At 34.7% G+C, this 16,906-nt stretch overlaps 1 protein-coding gene across 1 annotated transcript in view; it reads left to right on the forward strand.

The window, feature by feature from the left end:
- LOC126831028 (hemicentin-1) overlaps window positions 1-16,906 on the forward strand; it is a 147,675-nt gene that overhangs the window by 113,765 nt on the left and 17,004 nt on the right. Inside the window, exons 54-61 of the mRNA XM_050561639.2 lie at window positions 37-240; window positions 3,249-3,311; window positions 4,475-4,594; window positions 4,710-4,844; window positions 11,577-11,696; window positions 12,670-12,789; window positions 13,105-13,236; window positions 14,532-14,660. Of these exons, the coding sequence (XP_050417596.2) occupies window positions 37-240; window positions 3,249-3,311; window positions 4,475-4,594; window positions 4,710-4,844; window positions 11,577-11,696; window positions 12,670-12,789; window positions 13,105-13,236; window positions 14,532-14,660 (1,023 nt within the window). The remainder of the gene's footprint in view (window positions 1-36; window positions 241-3,248; window positions 3,312-4,474; window positions 4,595-4,709; window positions 4,845-11,576; window positions 11,697-12,669; window positions 12,790-13,104; window positions 13,237-14,531; window positions 14,661-16,906) is intronic.

Here is a 16,906-nt window from a genome sequence, read left to right on the forward strand (position 1 = left end):
AACGTTTGTAATAATTACTTTTCTGTTTATTACTAGGTACAATATATGCCAGTTCTTCACGTCTGTTTCAAGTTGATGATCACATCATGCCATACGCGTGGAATCATACAATAACTTACAATGATAAACATGGTGCAATGCCGTTCCTTGTTGAACGATTACAGACTAGTGATATCGAGGTTAATCTAGATGATAATGGTGCCGTTGTTAATTATCAACTCCATGCAAACATCGCACCAGGTTAGATAACTTAAGTTTGTACATGTTCGTACTTAACATAGAGCTCAAGCCATTTGTTTATATTTTATTCATTATTTGTCCCCCGCCTTTCAAAGAAAGCAGGCGACATTTAAAATGGGTTCGTCAGTCTGTCTGTCCATCCGTCTGTCTGTCCATCACACTTTTTGGGACACAATAACTCTTCTGCAAATTGAGCTAGAATGTTCAAACTTGGTGTAGGTGTTTATTAGATCAATGCCTTGATGGAGGTCAAAGATGAGCATTTTCTGCTTAGGGTAAGCAGAGATAAGCAATTTGATTGGTTGATGCTTTTGGACACGATAACTTTAGTTCTAATTAAGTGAGAGTGATGAAATTTGGTGTATAGTTTTATTACATCAATACCTTGACTAAGTTCGATAATGAGCATTTTCTGCTCAGGGTAAGCAGAGCAATAAGCAATTTGACTGGCCAAGACTTTGGGACACATTAACTCTCCTTCTAATTGAGGTAGAACAGAATAACTCTCCTTCTAATCCAGCTAGAACATTCAAACTTGGTGTAGGTGTTTATTAGGTGAATGCCTTGATGTAGTTTGAAGATGAGCATTTTCTGCTTGGGGTAAGCAGAGATAAGCAATTTAATTGGTTGATGCTTTGGGACACAATAATTTTAGTTGTAATAAAGTGAGAGTGATGAAATTTGGTTTATAGTTTTATTACATCAATACCTTCACTAAGTTTGATAATGAGCATTTTCTGCATAGGGTAAGCAGAACGATAAGCAATTTGATTGGTCGAGACTTTGGAACACAATAACTCTCATTCTAAATGAGCTAGAATGTTCACACTTGGCGTAGGTGTTTATTAGGTGACTGTCTTGACGGAGTTCGAAGATGAGAATTTTCTGCTTAGGGTAAGCAGAGATAAGTCAACTGGCGGGGTTTCGATTCCCCGGTTGTACGTGATAAGGAGTAGGGTCGCTTGCCCAACCTTGTGGGTTTTCTCTGGGTCCTCCGGTTTCCTGCTACTGCTAAAGACCCCTACGCACAAGCGAATGATTGATATAAAACTGAACCATGTGTTAGTCCCGAAATGACCTAATTTGTGTCGAGTGGACGTTAAACCCTATTTCTCTCTCTCTCTAATTATGTGAGAGTGAGGACACTTGGGGTGTAGTTTTATCACATCAATACCTTGACTAAGTTCGATAATGAGCATTTTCTGCTCAGGGTAAGCCTAGCGGTAAGCAATTTGATTGGTCAAGACTTTGGAACACATTAACTCTCCTTCTAATTGAGGTAGAATGTTCAAACTTGGTGTAGGCGTCCATTAGGTAAATGCCTTGATGGAGTTCGATGATAAACATTGTCTGCTTACGGTAAACAGAAATAAGCAATCTGATTGGTTAATGCTTTCGGGCACGATAACTTTGGTTTTAATTAAGTGAGAGTGAGGACACTTCTTGGGGTGTAGTTTTATCACATCAATACCTTGACTAAGTTCGATGAGCAATACGCAGCGATAAGAATATCTGATTTGTCAAGACTTTGGAACATAACAACTCTGCTTTTAATTGAGGTAGAATGTTTAAAGTTGATGTTGATGTTCATTAGGTGAATGTCTTGACTGAGTTCAATGATTAACATTTTGCGCTAAAGCTAAACAGAGCTAAGCAATTTCATTGGTCGATGCTTTGGGACAAGATAACTTTGATTCTATCTGATAGAGAGTGATGTAACTTATTGTATAGTTGATAATCAGTTTGATTGCTTGATACTTTTAAAATAAATAAATGTACGATTAATTGATATGTTTCATCTAATTATTTTGGGATTTCAGCGGGGGACATCAGCCTCACTGTTGACTTGTTTTATTATTATTTAGTGATTTGTGAATCAGTCATTACTAATTACTTCTGCATTGTCTTGTAGGATATGTTTTTCTTTGTTCATTACAATTGGCACCCGAAACCATTTTAAAATAAGCATTAAGTGTTGAATAATAGATAATAGGATCCCATATTTTCACAGTAAGATAACATTAATGTTAATTGAAATGGACCAATATTGAATTTAAATTCGTGTTTTTATACGCTCACATTGAAATGTGGTCATATATTGTCGTGGCCCCCGTCCATCCGTCAGTCAACAATTGCTTGTGGATGCTCTAGAGGCTAAAGTTAATATCCGATTGACTTTAGATTTATACACAGTGTTTAAGGTCATGAAACGAAGAAGTCTATTTATTTTCAGCGATTTCAGATAATTACTGTCAGAGTTATGGCCCTTGATCACTTCGAAAAATCTTGTGGACGCTCTAGAGGCTAAAGCTATTATACGATTGACTTTAGATTGATACACAGAGTCTATGGTCTTGAGACGAACAAGTATATTGATTTTCAATCAGTTTTGATAACTTGAACAGCTAAATCCATGATATTAAATGTTTCGTATACTAAACGTTAGCATAATTTTTTAATGAGTTGTTACTCTTAATCAGATTTTAGTGTATTATAAATTTTTCATTACCGAAAAAAGTAAAAATATGCGATAACTTTTGTTGACTGCCCGGACGATTTAGCTGCTGTGGACGTATGTTTCGTTGCCTGCATGGCAACCTATCTTTAACTATTATAGTGAGAACTGCCAGCTCTTTATAATTTCCCATAATGTATCTTTAATGAGTTGTTACTCTAAAATCAGATTTGAGTGTATTTTAAATGTTTCCTTGTTGACTGCCCGGACGATGTAGTTGCTGTGGGCGTATGTTTCGTTGTCTGGCAACATATCTTTAATTTTTAATTTGATGGAAAATATTGAGTTAGAGGGTTAGCTCCTTTAACAGACTGAAATAATCATCCAATTTTGATAAAGGAAGATAGGTCATTTTAAGTATGATCATGGCACTATATTGTTATATTGTTCGCGGTACTGTGCATTTATATATATAGGAACATTATAACTATTTATTGGAATGTAAATGTTTATTGTGTGCTGCTCAATGGATATCTTATCTTTCTGTTTTTAGGTTCTCCAAGTAATACTTGTCCCAGTGGTTTTGATTTAGATCCAGAAGGTCCATATTGTAAAGGTTTGTTACTCTACACAATGTATAAATCAGCTTCCAATATTTTGTTTTTAATGTTTGGTCATATTGCTGAAGCAATGGTAACAGACATTGCTACAAGTGATATCAATTATAGATTATAGGTGATTGTTTTCATTGGTACCCTATATGTGTTTTCCAGTGATCGACTATATCAAATAGTTGGTATCAGATCTGTAAATGTTAGGCTATATATAGTTCAGTCTCTCTGAGCCACAGGCAGAGATACTGCAAGTTGAAATCTGGAGATGAGTGGCAACAAAACAAGTACCATACTGTAATTCGGATTTGATTTTTATATGACTAAATTTAAATATTATTATATATTTCATCCCCTATCTAGTGGTTTATTTACTTGTCGCTCTTGATCACTTTTTATATGCCTCGGACGTCCGTTCACAATTTGTTTTTTTACACTCTACAGGTTTATCTCCCAAAGATCTCAGTTCCTTTTGAAACTAGCGTGTATTGGACCGTAACTTCATGGATTATGGCCCCTGATTATACGGAAAATCACATTTTTAGCTTGTGGACCCTCTAAAGGTCACAATTTGTATTTAATTTTATAAATCTTTCAAATATATCACCCTTACACCATAAGAAAGAGTGAGTTCAAATTTCGGGAAAATCAAAATTAAACTGCCCAACAAAATGGCCGATCCCTGTACGCAAATATTGTAGAAGTATGTAATACGAAGGTTGTGGACCCTCTAGGCGTCACAATTTTTGTCTGATTTTGATGAAACTGAAAATATATGTTTATATCCCAAAGATTTCAGTTCCTTTCAATATTCGTGCATTTCAGACCATAACTTATTAGATTATGGCTCCAGATTGTACGAAAAATCATATTTTTTTTTTTAGCTTTTTCTCTATCCATCTCTTGCAAAATGTGCGTATATCTTACATGGCAACCGCTGGTTAATAATGTCTTTTAAATGCCTCAGTTACGTACATGTACCTATAAAAGAATCACAAGGTGACAACATTTATGGACTACTGGGACAGATAAGTGGCTTTACGTACTGTTGGTATATGTTTGTTGCCTTGCAAATTATTTTTGCAAGGGTACTAATTTGAAGAAAGAGTTTATCTTTTGATGAACCTTTCAAGAGTTGATTTGATTAAAACATCTACTGTAATTTCAGATGATGATGAATGTTTAAGAAGTCAACCATGTGGTCATTTCTGTCATAATTCACCAGGAAGTTACGCCTGTTCTTGTCCCTCTGGTTACGTTCTAAAGGCAGATGGCAGCACATGTACAGGTAATTAACATCTTTATTTCTATATTTGGTGAGGTTTTAATGGTGAATTTTATTTTACAAAAACAGCACTTGGTCATAGATTTGACTGTTTACTTTTGAAATTTTGTATTTTAAGATGTGGATGAATGTTCAACCAATGGTGATGTTTGTCCATTAAATCAACAATGTATTAATACGCCTGGTTCATATTCCTGTGCTGCCATTTGTACACCTGGCTTTAAGCGATCCGAAGATCGTCTCTCTTGTAAAGGTACTACAAATAAATGTTTAGAATTTTCAATATGTCGATCATAATCAATATACTAGGATTGTCTTTTGTGGCTTAGCTTTTTGATAGACGTTTATTATCGTGGTTCAAGAAATACCATCACAATCGACAACAATATGTCATAGTTAGATTTCAGTGGCATACGAGTTGGTATCCCACCGGTCAGCACACTAGGGCCTCTATTATGTTTATGATAGATTAATGACATTGTGAATAATATAAAATCAAATATCACACTTCTGTACATTGAAATAAATGACCCAGAGGCATTAGTGGTTTTGATTAACCACAACCTTCAAATAATAAAGTGATTAGCAGAAACCTGGCTAGTGATCTTTGACCCCCGCAAAAAAACAAACTTTAAGTCTCACTACTGAATGCAATTTTCGGAAAACCGCCCTTTTTAAAGAACTCCATAGAATAACTCAACATAAACACTGTGTACTTAAACAATGGCAAATGGAGCTGCCACGTACATGATAATATTAGTATAGTATCCAAACTATTAAACTTTATTAATATGTCAAACAGATTTTAAGTGCTATTTTTTTTACCCACATTTCGGTGAAAGCGTATTATATCGTCGACCCTGTCCGTTGGTCCATATTTCTTAACAATTGGTTTGATAGCGTGATAGAGGCTACAGTTTTTAAAGAAATTTTTTCGAATGTGTTGTGAAGCATTGGGGTTTATGGGAAGACAAACCCATTGTTACTCAGTGCTTCACAAACTTTCATTCTTGAGTAAGCTCTGTTTTTATACACCCACATTTTCATGTGGACTTATATTGTCGTCGCCCTTGTCCGTCCGTCCATTGTCAATGTGTCTGTCCATTCACATCTTGTTTGTGGACACTCTACAGGTCACAATTTTTATCCGATTTTAACGAAACTTGAAATATAAATGTATCTCCCACAGATCTCAGTTCCATATGAAATTGGCATGTATCGGACCATAACTTAATGGATTATGGACCCGGATTGTATGAAAAATCACATTTTTAGCTTGTGGAAACTCTAGAGGTCATAATTTTGATCCGATTTTGATGAAACTTGAAATGTATGTTTATAACCCAAAGATCTTTGTTCCTCTCAATGTTATAGCATATCGGACCGTAAATTCCTGGATTATGGCCCCTGATTGTACGAAATATTGCGTTTTTAGCTTGTGGTCCCTCTAGAGGTCACAATTTTTATACGATCTAAAAAAACACGTTTAAATATATTACCGTTAGACCATAATGAGGTTGAGTTCAAATTTCGTCAAAATCAGACCAAAACTGCCAGACAAAATGGTCGCTCCTTGAAGGCAAATAGTGTAAAAGTATGTCATATCAAGGTTGTGGACCCTCTTCAGGTCACAAATTTGATCTGATTTGGATGAAACTTTAAATTTATGTTTACATCTCAAAGATCTTGGTTTCTTTCAATAATCATGCATATCGGAACTTAACTTCCTGGATTATGGCCCCTGCTCAACAAAATGGCCGCTCCTTGTATGCAAATGGTGTAAAAGTATGTAATACCAAGGTTGTGGACCCTCTAGAGGTCAAAATTTTTATCTGATTTTAATGACAATTAAAATAAATGGTTAAATCCCAGACATTCCATTTCTTTTGATATTCGCTAATATCGGACCATAAGCTTTTTAAAGCTTGTTTTCTGTTCATCTCTTGCAAAATGTGGGCATATCTTGCATGGCAACCGCTTGTTCTGAAAACCATGTTAACACGATAGTTTTTAACAGATTATTTTCAAATTTGATTTGAAGTTCTAATGTCATAAGAGGACAACTGTTTTGATTTCAGCATTTTGCAACCTTCTTCCCTTTGCTAAAAACATTGTAAACTTTATTGAGGCTACGGTTCTTAATGGATACTTTGTAGAGGCAGTGACTTCATGAGACCATGAACCCTATCAATATTCAGAGTTCCTCAACCCATCATTCCAAAGTTACCCCTGTTCCAAAAACTTTAACACGATATAGAGGCTACAGTTTTAATACACCCACATTTAAAATGTAGATGTATTTTGTCGTCAGCCCTATATATCTGTTCACATTTTTTTGTGGTCACTCTCATAATCATAAAAATATGTTGATATCCCAAGATCTTGGATGGGTTTGATTTTAGCACATACTGGATTATTTCCCCATACTGTACAAAATCAGCTATATAGCTTGTGGACACTTTAAGAGGTCACAATTTATATTGGATTTTGATGAAACTTAAAAAATATGTTTTGTTGAAATTGAAATATGTTTTGATGAAACCTAAAATATGTTTTGAAGAAACTTAAAATATATTTTTATTACACAAAATTACACAGATTAGTTTGATTTTGGTGGAAATTAAATTGTAACTTCCAATTAAAATTGTCCCACCTCTTTAGGCAGATAGTGGCAAAGCATGTTATACAGTCCAAATTAATAGTTGAGTGTGAAGGGCAGAGCTGAAGTCATATCAAGTTTCAGATCCACTGGCATGGCTGTTGTTTCGCAATGACTGATCCTATCCATTCCTAATAACAAGCGAGAAGATTTTTCCGATTAAAAAACATGTGGTCTGCACATGTATGAATCTCTTAATCGCCGACCAGTCCAAAAAATTTAATGTGAAGTATCATGGTCACGAGAGGACGAACCCTACGATTTTCAATGTTCCACGACTTTTGTTTCCAAAAACCTTGTGAATGCAATAGAGGCTATAGTTTTGGACAGATCCTTTTCAAATTTGGTGTAAAGCATTGTGGTCATGAGAGGACGAACCAAGTTGATTGCCATTGTTCTGCGATTTGTGTTCCAGAGTTATTCCCCCCCTTTGCCAAAAACGTTGCGATTGTGATAGAGGCGGTAGTTTTCGATAGATTCTTTTCAAATTTGTGGTGACGCAATGGGGTCTTGATTTTCAGCTTTCTACAACATTCTGTTCAGGAATAGTCCCTCCCTTTGTTGAAAAGCTTTTCAATATTAATATAAGTTACAGTTTTTAACCAGGTTTTTTTTTTTCAAATTTTGTTTGAAGCATTGGGGTCATGAGAAGACGAACCATATCGCTTTTCGTTTCGGAGATATACCACCATTGTCGAAAACTTTGTGAATGCAATAGAGGCTACAGTTTTTGGAGGATTCTTTTCAAATTTGGTGTGAAGCATTGTGGTCATGAGAGGACGAACCCTATTGATATTTAGCATTCCACAACTTTCTGTTCCAGAGTTATAATCCTGTTGACGAAAAACCTTGTGAACGCAATAGAGGCTGTAGTTTTCAATGGATTCTTTCTGCGACTTTCCGTTCCAGAGTTATGCCCTCTTTTCAAAAAAACCTAATGAATGCAATAAAGGCTATCAATATTTATAATCCTTTATCCCCCCTTTGCAATAAAAGCTATAGGTTTTTACAGATTTTGTTTCAAATTTGGTTGGAGCAATGGAATCATAAGAGGATGCATTTTAGAGATTAGATTTCTTCAAGGATCCTATAGATCCTTATGAAAATTTCTTCAAGGATCCTATAGATCCTTATCAAATTTTTATCAAACATCCAAGTTTTTATTTTGGATAAGCTGATCACAATTATGGAATCATAAGAGAATGCATTTTAGAGATTAAATTTCTTCAAGGAACTTATAGGTCTCAACCTATTTTCTCAACACCCAAGTTTTTATTTCGGATAAGCTGATCACAATGATATACACTAGTAGTCTTACCATAAATTAACATATATTTCACTAATCCCTTTAACCCTCCGCAGGTCAGTTATGTTTGGCTTGCAGCAATGTAGGGGTTCGGATGATAAAGGCCACATCAGATACCAGGGGTAGCTGGAATACTTGGTATGGTGGAAATTAGGTTAAATGTATCTCACTGCTAAAAATAGGTATCGGCTGAAATCGACTGAAATTTTGAAAAATCATAGTAAAAATCATAGTAATGGGTTCTTTAGCAAGCAGATCTGGGGCTCATAGAGGTCAAATGCACCGAGTTTTATCCAAATCCATCACCTAGTGCCTTAGCACTTTTTATACGCCCACATGGATATGTGGTCGTATATTGCCGTTGCCCTATCCATTCGGCCGCTGTCCACAATTTCTTGTGAACATTCTACAGACTATATTTATCATCTGATTGTTTTATAATTTATATATGTTGTTTACTTTAGTGAGATGAAGAAACCTGTTTAATTTCAATAATTTCTGTTAAAATTTCTTATGGAGTTATGGCCCTTGTTTCACTTTGCTGCACCTTGTGAACGCTCTAACGACAAAAGTTATCATCCGATCTGTATGAAATTTATATGCATTATTTATATTAGTAAAATGAAGAATCCTATGGAATTTCCGCAATTTCTGTTTACAACCTCTAGAGTTATGGCCCTTGTTTCACTTTGTTGAACCTTGTGAACGCCAAAAGTTATCATCTGATCTGTATGAAATTCATATGCATCACTTAAATTATTGAAACGAGGAATCCTATTGAATTTCAGCAATTACGTTTAGAGTTATGGCCGTTGTTTCACTTTGTTGAACCTTGTGAACGCTCGATAGCCAAAAGTTATCATCCAATCTGTATTATTATTATTATTACATATATTTATATAGCGCTCCTTTCATGATAAACATGTTCAGATGCGCTTTACAATAAAAATAACATAACACAATGGATAAAATCACAATATCAATATAGAATATAGTAGATATGGTTTAAAAAATATGTAGTTCATGTAAATATAGAAAAATAGAAATTAACATATAAAAAAAAACAGTAATATTTAATGGTGTAGATAGAGTTATAACGTGTAAAATAATCATGTAAATATAGAAATAAAAATATATAGAGAGAGAGAAATGGGGTAAATGCTGTAGAGGCTAAAGTTAATATCCGATTGAGTTTAGATTTATACACAGTGTTTAAGGTCATGAGACAAAGAAGTTTATTTATTTTCAGTGATTTTCGATAATTGCCAGAGTTATGGCCCTTGATCACTTCAAAAAATCTTGTTAATGCTCTAGAGGCTAAAGTTTATATCTGATTGACTTTAAATTGATACAGAGTGTTTGAGGTCATGAGATGAAGAATCATATTGATTTCCAACGATTTCCGATAATTACTGCCAAAGTTATGGCCCTTGATCACTTTGAAAAATCTTGTGACCCTCTAGAAGCTAAAGTTATCATCCGATTGAATTCAGATTCATACACAGAGTTTAAGGTCATGAGACGAACAAGTATATTGATTTTCAATGAATTTTTATGACTTGATCAGCTAAATCCATGATGTTAAAAGTTTGATATACTAACATTAGCATGGGGCAAAACTTTATAAAAACCAAACAAATTCTAATGGTTTTCTGATAATTACTTAATGAGTTGTTACTCTTAATCAGATTTTAATGTATTATAAATGTTTCATTACCGAAAAAAGTAAAAATATGTGACAACTCTTGTTGACTGCCCAGACGATTTAGCTGCTGTGGGCGTATGTTTCGTTGCCTGTCAACCTATCTTTAGCTTGTGGACCCGCTAGAAGTCACAATTTGTATTCAATTTTAAAAGGTGTTTAAATGTATCAGCGTTATACATCAATGAAGGTTGGGTTCAAATTTCATAAAAATCTGACTCGAACTGCCAGACAAAATGGCTGCACCTTGTACGCAATTAGTGTAAAAATATGTAATCCTGAGGTTGTGGACACTCTAGAAATCACAATTTTTATTTGATTTTGATGAAATTTGAAATGTATGATTATAACCCAAAGATCTCGGTTTCTGTCGATATTCGCGCATATCAGACCTTAACTTCCTGAATTATGGCCCCTGATAGTACGAAAAAATCGCGTTTTTAGCTTGTGGACCCTATAGCGGTCATAATTGCCTCCCCTTGTACGCAAATACATGTAGTGTAAAAATATGGTATATCAAGGTTGTGGACCCACTAGTGGCAACAGTTTTTATCCTATTTGGATGAAACTTTAAACACATGTTCAGTTTGATCAAAACAGGATAAAGATTGTGACATCTAGTGTATACAATCAGGGGCCATAATCCATGAAGTTACGGTCCAATACAAGCCAATATCGAAAGGAACCGAGATCTTTGGGATATATACCTATATTTCATGTTATGACCTGTAGAGTGTCCACAAAGAAGGTTTGAAAATGTGGGCGTATAAAAATGTATCATCTATCTAGTGCCGAACGTACTATTAAACGAACAAGTGACATATAACGGATGGATTTAAGTGGAATTCTTTATGTAGACAAACACGTGAAATCAACATTCGGTCAAGTGACATTTCGGTAACTATGAGGTTTTAAAGTAATTTCATGTACTGTAATTTAATTTGTTCAGAGAATAAATTATCCCAAAATACATGTTCATTTTTCAGATAAGTGTCTATTATTAGTCAACCTTTCCATTATTTTCAATCAATAATGAACAGTTTTATAAAACATAGACGATTATTTAAGAAAAGCGTACATTCTCCTATATACTGGTTAAAAACATCAAAGGGTGACGTCATATATATGTTTTAATTCAGATGTTACTCATTTAATTATGGATTATATCATATTTTGCTCATTTAATTATGGATTATTTCAGATGTTGCTCATTTAGTCATGAATTATTTCAGATGTTTGATTATGGATTATTTAAGATGTTTTATATTTAAATATGAAATGTTTCAGATGTTACTCATTTAATTATTAATTGTTTCAGATGTGAATGAATGTGAAGAAAATAGCCGTCTATGTTCCCATCAATGTACAAATGTTATTGGTAGTTATCAATGTTCATGTAAAGATGGCTATAGACTCTCATTTAGAGGAAGATGTTTTGGTAAATGTTTGATTTTAATCACAAATCTTTATTTTCAACCATGCGATAACAACAATGGAACTTTTGAAATTTTGAATTTGTTTATAGATTTTTCTTACTCAGTAACTATTACCCTGAGTTTACTTTCTACTAAATAGCTGTGCCTTCAGAAATCCAAGTTCAAATGTTTTTTTACCACTGAAACAACAAGTTTCTCGTCTCAGTGCTGAAGAAACTTAAAATATATATGTTTATATTACAAAGATCACAGTTGGGTTTGAGTTTGGCACATACCGGTATCAGACCATAGCTTACTGGCCTGGATTATTGCCCGTGATTGTATGAAAATCACCTACTTAGCTTGTGGTCCCTCTAGAGGTCACAATCTCTATTATACACCCACATTTCAGTGTGGGCATATTATGTCGTCACTATATCTGTCAGTCCATCAACAATTGGTTGTGAACCCTATATAGAGGCTACAGTTTTCCTCATAACAAAATGCCTGATGCATGCTCATCTTCATTGGTTCGGTTGGTGCAGAAAAGTACAGGATGTTAAATCCCATTTCTCTCTTTCTTAAATAACTCAATCTATTGTCTAAGATGTGAATAAATCAGTTAAACCCAATTGAATGCCTGTTTGAGATTATCTACACCTGTTCCAGTGTTTAAAAACAGTTTAATTTTAGCGTGATCTGGGTAAAACTCAAAATATACAGGTTAGAAGTTAGAAATACATCTCAGTTCTATGAAGATTCATTTATTGAACCAATTCTATACTTTGAAAATTTGCAAAATTCATTTGATGCCCTAATTCTCATGAGGCATTCTTCTAGCTGGAGCTCAAATCACTCAATGTGAAAAATTATATTACAGTTGCAATTAAAAACATACAAGTTTAATCCAAATAATGTATCTGGATTTTGCACACAGGTTTATATCCCACGCCTTTTCAAACACTATTCAAAGAAATTTATGTGTTTTAATTACAGATATAAACGAGTGCCGCCAAGCTGTTAATCCATGTACACATCGTTGTATAAATACTAGAGGTAGTTACAGATGTAGCTGTCCTAGAGGTTACAGACAAAAAACACAAACACTTTGTGAAGGTATGGTCTATTTAGTATAAACTTATCTTGTACGAAAAGTGGTAACAAACCCATGCCAGATTTTGGTAAACAAAACTCCAGATAGTATAAGTAATATACAAATAGGAAAAGTTGGACAAGAGCTGTTCATATCATTTGTCTTTTTATTTGTCTTTTTTTCTTACATTTTACAAAGATGTTTTTTTATGAAAATATGTAGATATAATATTATGTTACTGTGACAACAGACAGTTTCTGTGATAGTTAAAGATATGATAGTATTTTTCTGACAATGTATGGTAATGTTTTGATATTGATATGTTTCTATAAAAATAGATATAGATGAGTGTAAAGATGGCAGCCATCGATGTAGAGCTGATCAACAATGTGAGAATACAGATGGTAGATACATATGTAGAAATACTTGTCCTTCTGGTTACCAACGACAACAAAATGGCAGATGTACTGGTATGTATGTAGGCCTATATTAAAATTTTAACTACCCGGTATATAATGATCCGATAATGTCTGTACCGTTAAAGATTTATTGACCCCACCCTTTCGAAAGCAGGGATCTATTGAAATAGGTTCGTCCGTCTGCATGTCCGTCACACTATTTGTTTGGAACACAAGAACTCTGCTAATTGAGCTAAAATGTTCAGACTTGGTGTAGATGTTTGTTAGGTGAATGTCTTGATTGATTTTTATGATTGGCATTTTCTGCTATGGTTAAGCAGATATAAGCAATTGGATTGGGTCTAGACTCTAGACTTTGAGACAAGATTAGAATTGCGGAAGAGTGATCGAACTTGGTGTACAGTTTCACTACATCAAATCCTTGAGTAAATTCAATCATAATCCTTTTCTGCACAGGCTAGTATAGATAACTGGATACTTTACAAAAAAATAAATGTGCAATTAATGTATATGTGTCATCTATTTATTTTGGGATATGGGTAAGGGACATCAACCTCACTGTTGGTGCGTTGAAAATGACACAACCACTTTGATTTTTGTGGTGACAGTGAATGGCTTAGTGAGAAGGTGCTGGCTCACTAGACACGGTCCCACGTACATTTTGGCATGCACGTTTAAAAATCCTTGACAGTTGGAATTTGATGAGGAGGTAGCACCCTGCATGGATGCCTTTCTTAATTAGCCAGTTGGTGCTGAAAAGTAGGACATTAAAATCCATATCATTTCCAGTCTAAAAAAAATCTGACCTGTAGTTTCCAAGGTATTAATGACAGACTTTGAATTCTGATAATATTCTTCCTCAGTGCTAGCTGAACAATCCTGGCAAGTTTCAAAAGCTTTCAGCGACGGGTTGGACTCCGAATTAAAACTAACTGCACAATCCAAGCAAATAATGAAACTTCAATCCGTAGAGTATTTACAAGGTGTAGGTGCAAAAAATCGATAGGATTCCTCTGTAGAAATAGCCAAACAATCCTCACATGGTTGACAACATTATACTCGAACATGAAAGTGGAATGTGGACGTATACAAATTAGTAATTGTATTTCAATGATTTGCTTGCACATAAGGGTCTTTAGCAGTGGGAGGAAACCGGAGGACACTGAGAGAACTCACCCCAAGGTTGGACAGGTGACTCCTTGTCCCGTACAAGTGTGGGAACGAAATAACACCACTTGACTCACTGACAGACATTTATAGGATCTAAAGCACATAAAACACATGCAGTACCAATCGACCCCACCCTTTGTAATATAGGCATGATTAAATGATTTTGATGTTTTCAGATGTAGATGAATGTTTGTTAAGACGACATCGCTGTCTATCTAATCAACGATGTATTAATACACCTGGTAGCTACAGGTGTGCCTGTCCACCAGGTTTAGAATCACGTGGCCCAGGACAAGCTTGCACAGGTAAGGTGATCCTTTTATAGACATGATAACAGGCCATCTGATAATCTCTTTCATTTCAAATTTGTAAATGTTAATTAATTTTGTGGAGGTTATTACTATTTTAGGTTGTAACAATGAAAATTTTTTTGATGATGCAGAGGGTGTAAAGGCTTTTGTTTATATAAGCCATTTCAAAGAATGTAAACAATAACTACAGTTAATTTTTATGCTTTTTATACGCCAACATGGAAATGTGGTCGTATATTGCCGTCGCCCCCGTCCGTCCGTCCATCGTCCACAATTTCTTGTGAACACTCTACAGACTACATTTATCATCTGATTGTTTTGAAATTGATATATGTTGTTTGCATTAGTGAGATGAAGATGCCTATTTAATTTTAATAACTTCCATTAATTTCTATTGGAGTTATGGCCCTTGTCTCACTTTGTTGCACCTTGTGAACGCTCTAACCACAAAAGTTATCGACCGATCTGTATGAAATTTATATGCATCATTTAAATTAGTAAAACAAAGAAGCCTATTGAATTTCAGCAATTTTCGTTAATTACATTTTGAGTTATGGCCCTTGTTTCACTTTGTTGAATCTTGTGAATGCTCTAATGACAAAAGTTATCAACCGATCTGTATAAAATTGATATGAATCATTTAATTATTGCCCTTGATTTACTTTGTTGAACTTTGTGAACTTTCTAACGACAAAAGTTATGCTATCAACCGATCTGTATGAAATTTATATGCATTATTTGAATTAGTAAAACGAAAAAGCCTGTCGAATTTGAACAATTTCTGTAGATTACTTCCAGAGTTACGGCCCTTGTTTTAGTTTTTAGAACCTTGTGAAACATCAAACGACGAAAATTATAATGTCATCTGTATGAAATTGTCTATTAAATTCCCCTAATTACCTACAAAAGAATAAATATGTGACAACCCTTGTCGACTGCTCGGACGATTAAGCTGATGTGGGCGTATGTTTTGTTGCCTGGCAACCTATCTTTTTATGTCTAAAAACTCTTAAAGATTAGTTTATAAATGGAAATAATGCTAGAAATGTTCATATTATAATGCTAGAAATGTTCATAATTTGAATTAAATGTCCAGTAAATCTGTGATGAAATAGAAAATATCTTGTTAGTCTGTAATAAAATAAAAAATGTCTTGTTAATCTGTAGTAAATTATACAGAAAATGTATAAAACAAAGACAGGATGTATAAATGGAAGATCATCCCTTTTATATTTTTATAAATTGGTTATTAGTATATTTTTTAAGGTAAATCGATGATGAATAATCTATGCAGTGGGTCATTAAGCAATAATACAGGTCTGGGTACAGTGGTACTAAACATACCTCACTTTTCCTATTGGATTCGTTCGTCCGTCACATTGTTTGTGACACAATAACTATGCTTCTATTTGAGGTAGAATGTTCAGATCTGGTGAAGGTGTTTATTAGGTAAATGCCTTGACCATGTTCGATGATGAGCATTTCCTGTTTAGGCTAAAAAGAGACAAGCAATTTGATTTTTCTTCTAATTGGATGAGACCAAGTGTATAGTTTCATTGCATAAATACTTAAACTTTGTGCAATAATAAGACTTATTTGCTCAGATTAAGCAGAGTGTAAAGCATTGGCCGAGACTTTGGAACACAAAGAATTTGATTCTAATTATGTGAGAGTTGTAAAATTTGGTGTATACTTTCATTTTACCAATATCTTGACTAAGTTTGATGATGAAGGTCATGAAACATGTAGTATATTTTCACTAAATCAATACATTTGACTATGTTCGATCAAGGGCATTTTCTGCTGAGACTAAGTATAGTAGATAAGTAAAGGCCTGTAACTATGCCCCCCCCCTTGCAAAAAGTTTCGCCCCCCGCCCCCCCACCCCCTGGGAAAAAATTGTCGACGATAAAAACAATAGATATACATTGTCCGTCAATTTTACAGCACGCCTGAGAACACTTCCCGCCCACCTCGTTTATCTGAGCTAGCTAGTTACAGCCCTGGATAACATAGGCGTAGGGGCTCGATGGCAGTTAGGGGGGCAGAACCCGAAATGCCTGAAAAAATTTCGGGTTTACAGACAGCAGCGACCTTGTATAACCCCCCCCCCCCCAAGACAATTTTGGAATATTTGACGGCTGCAAACACTTTTTCCTGCTATTGCAGCCGTTGAACAAAGCAACTTCAAAATGGTCTTATATAGCCTAATTAAGGTGGCTGACTCGAAATTCCAATCA

Source organism: Patella vulgata, chromosome 1, assembly GCF_932274485.2.
Source record: "Patella vulgata chromosome 1, xgPatVulg1.2, whole genome shotgun sequence".
Lineage (NCBI taxonomy): Eukaryota > Metazoa > Mollusca > Gastropoda > Patellidae > Patella > Patella vulgata.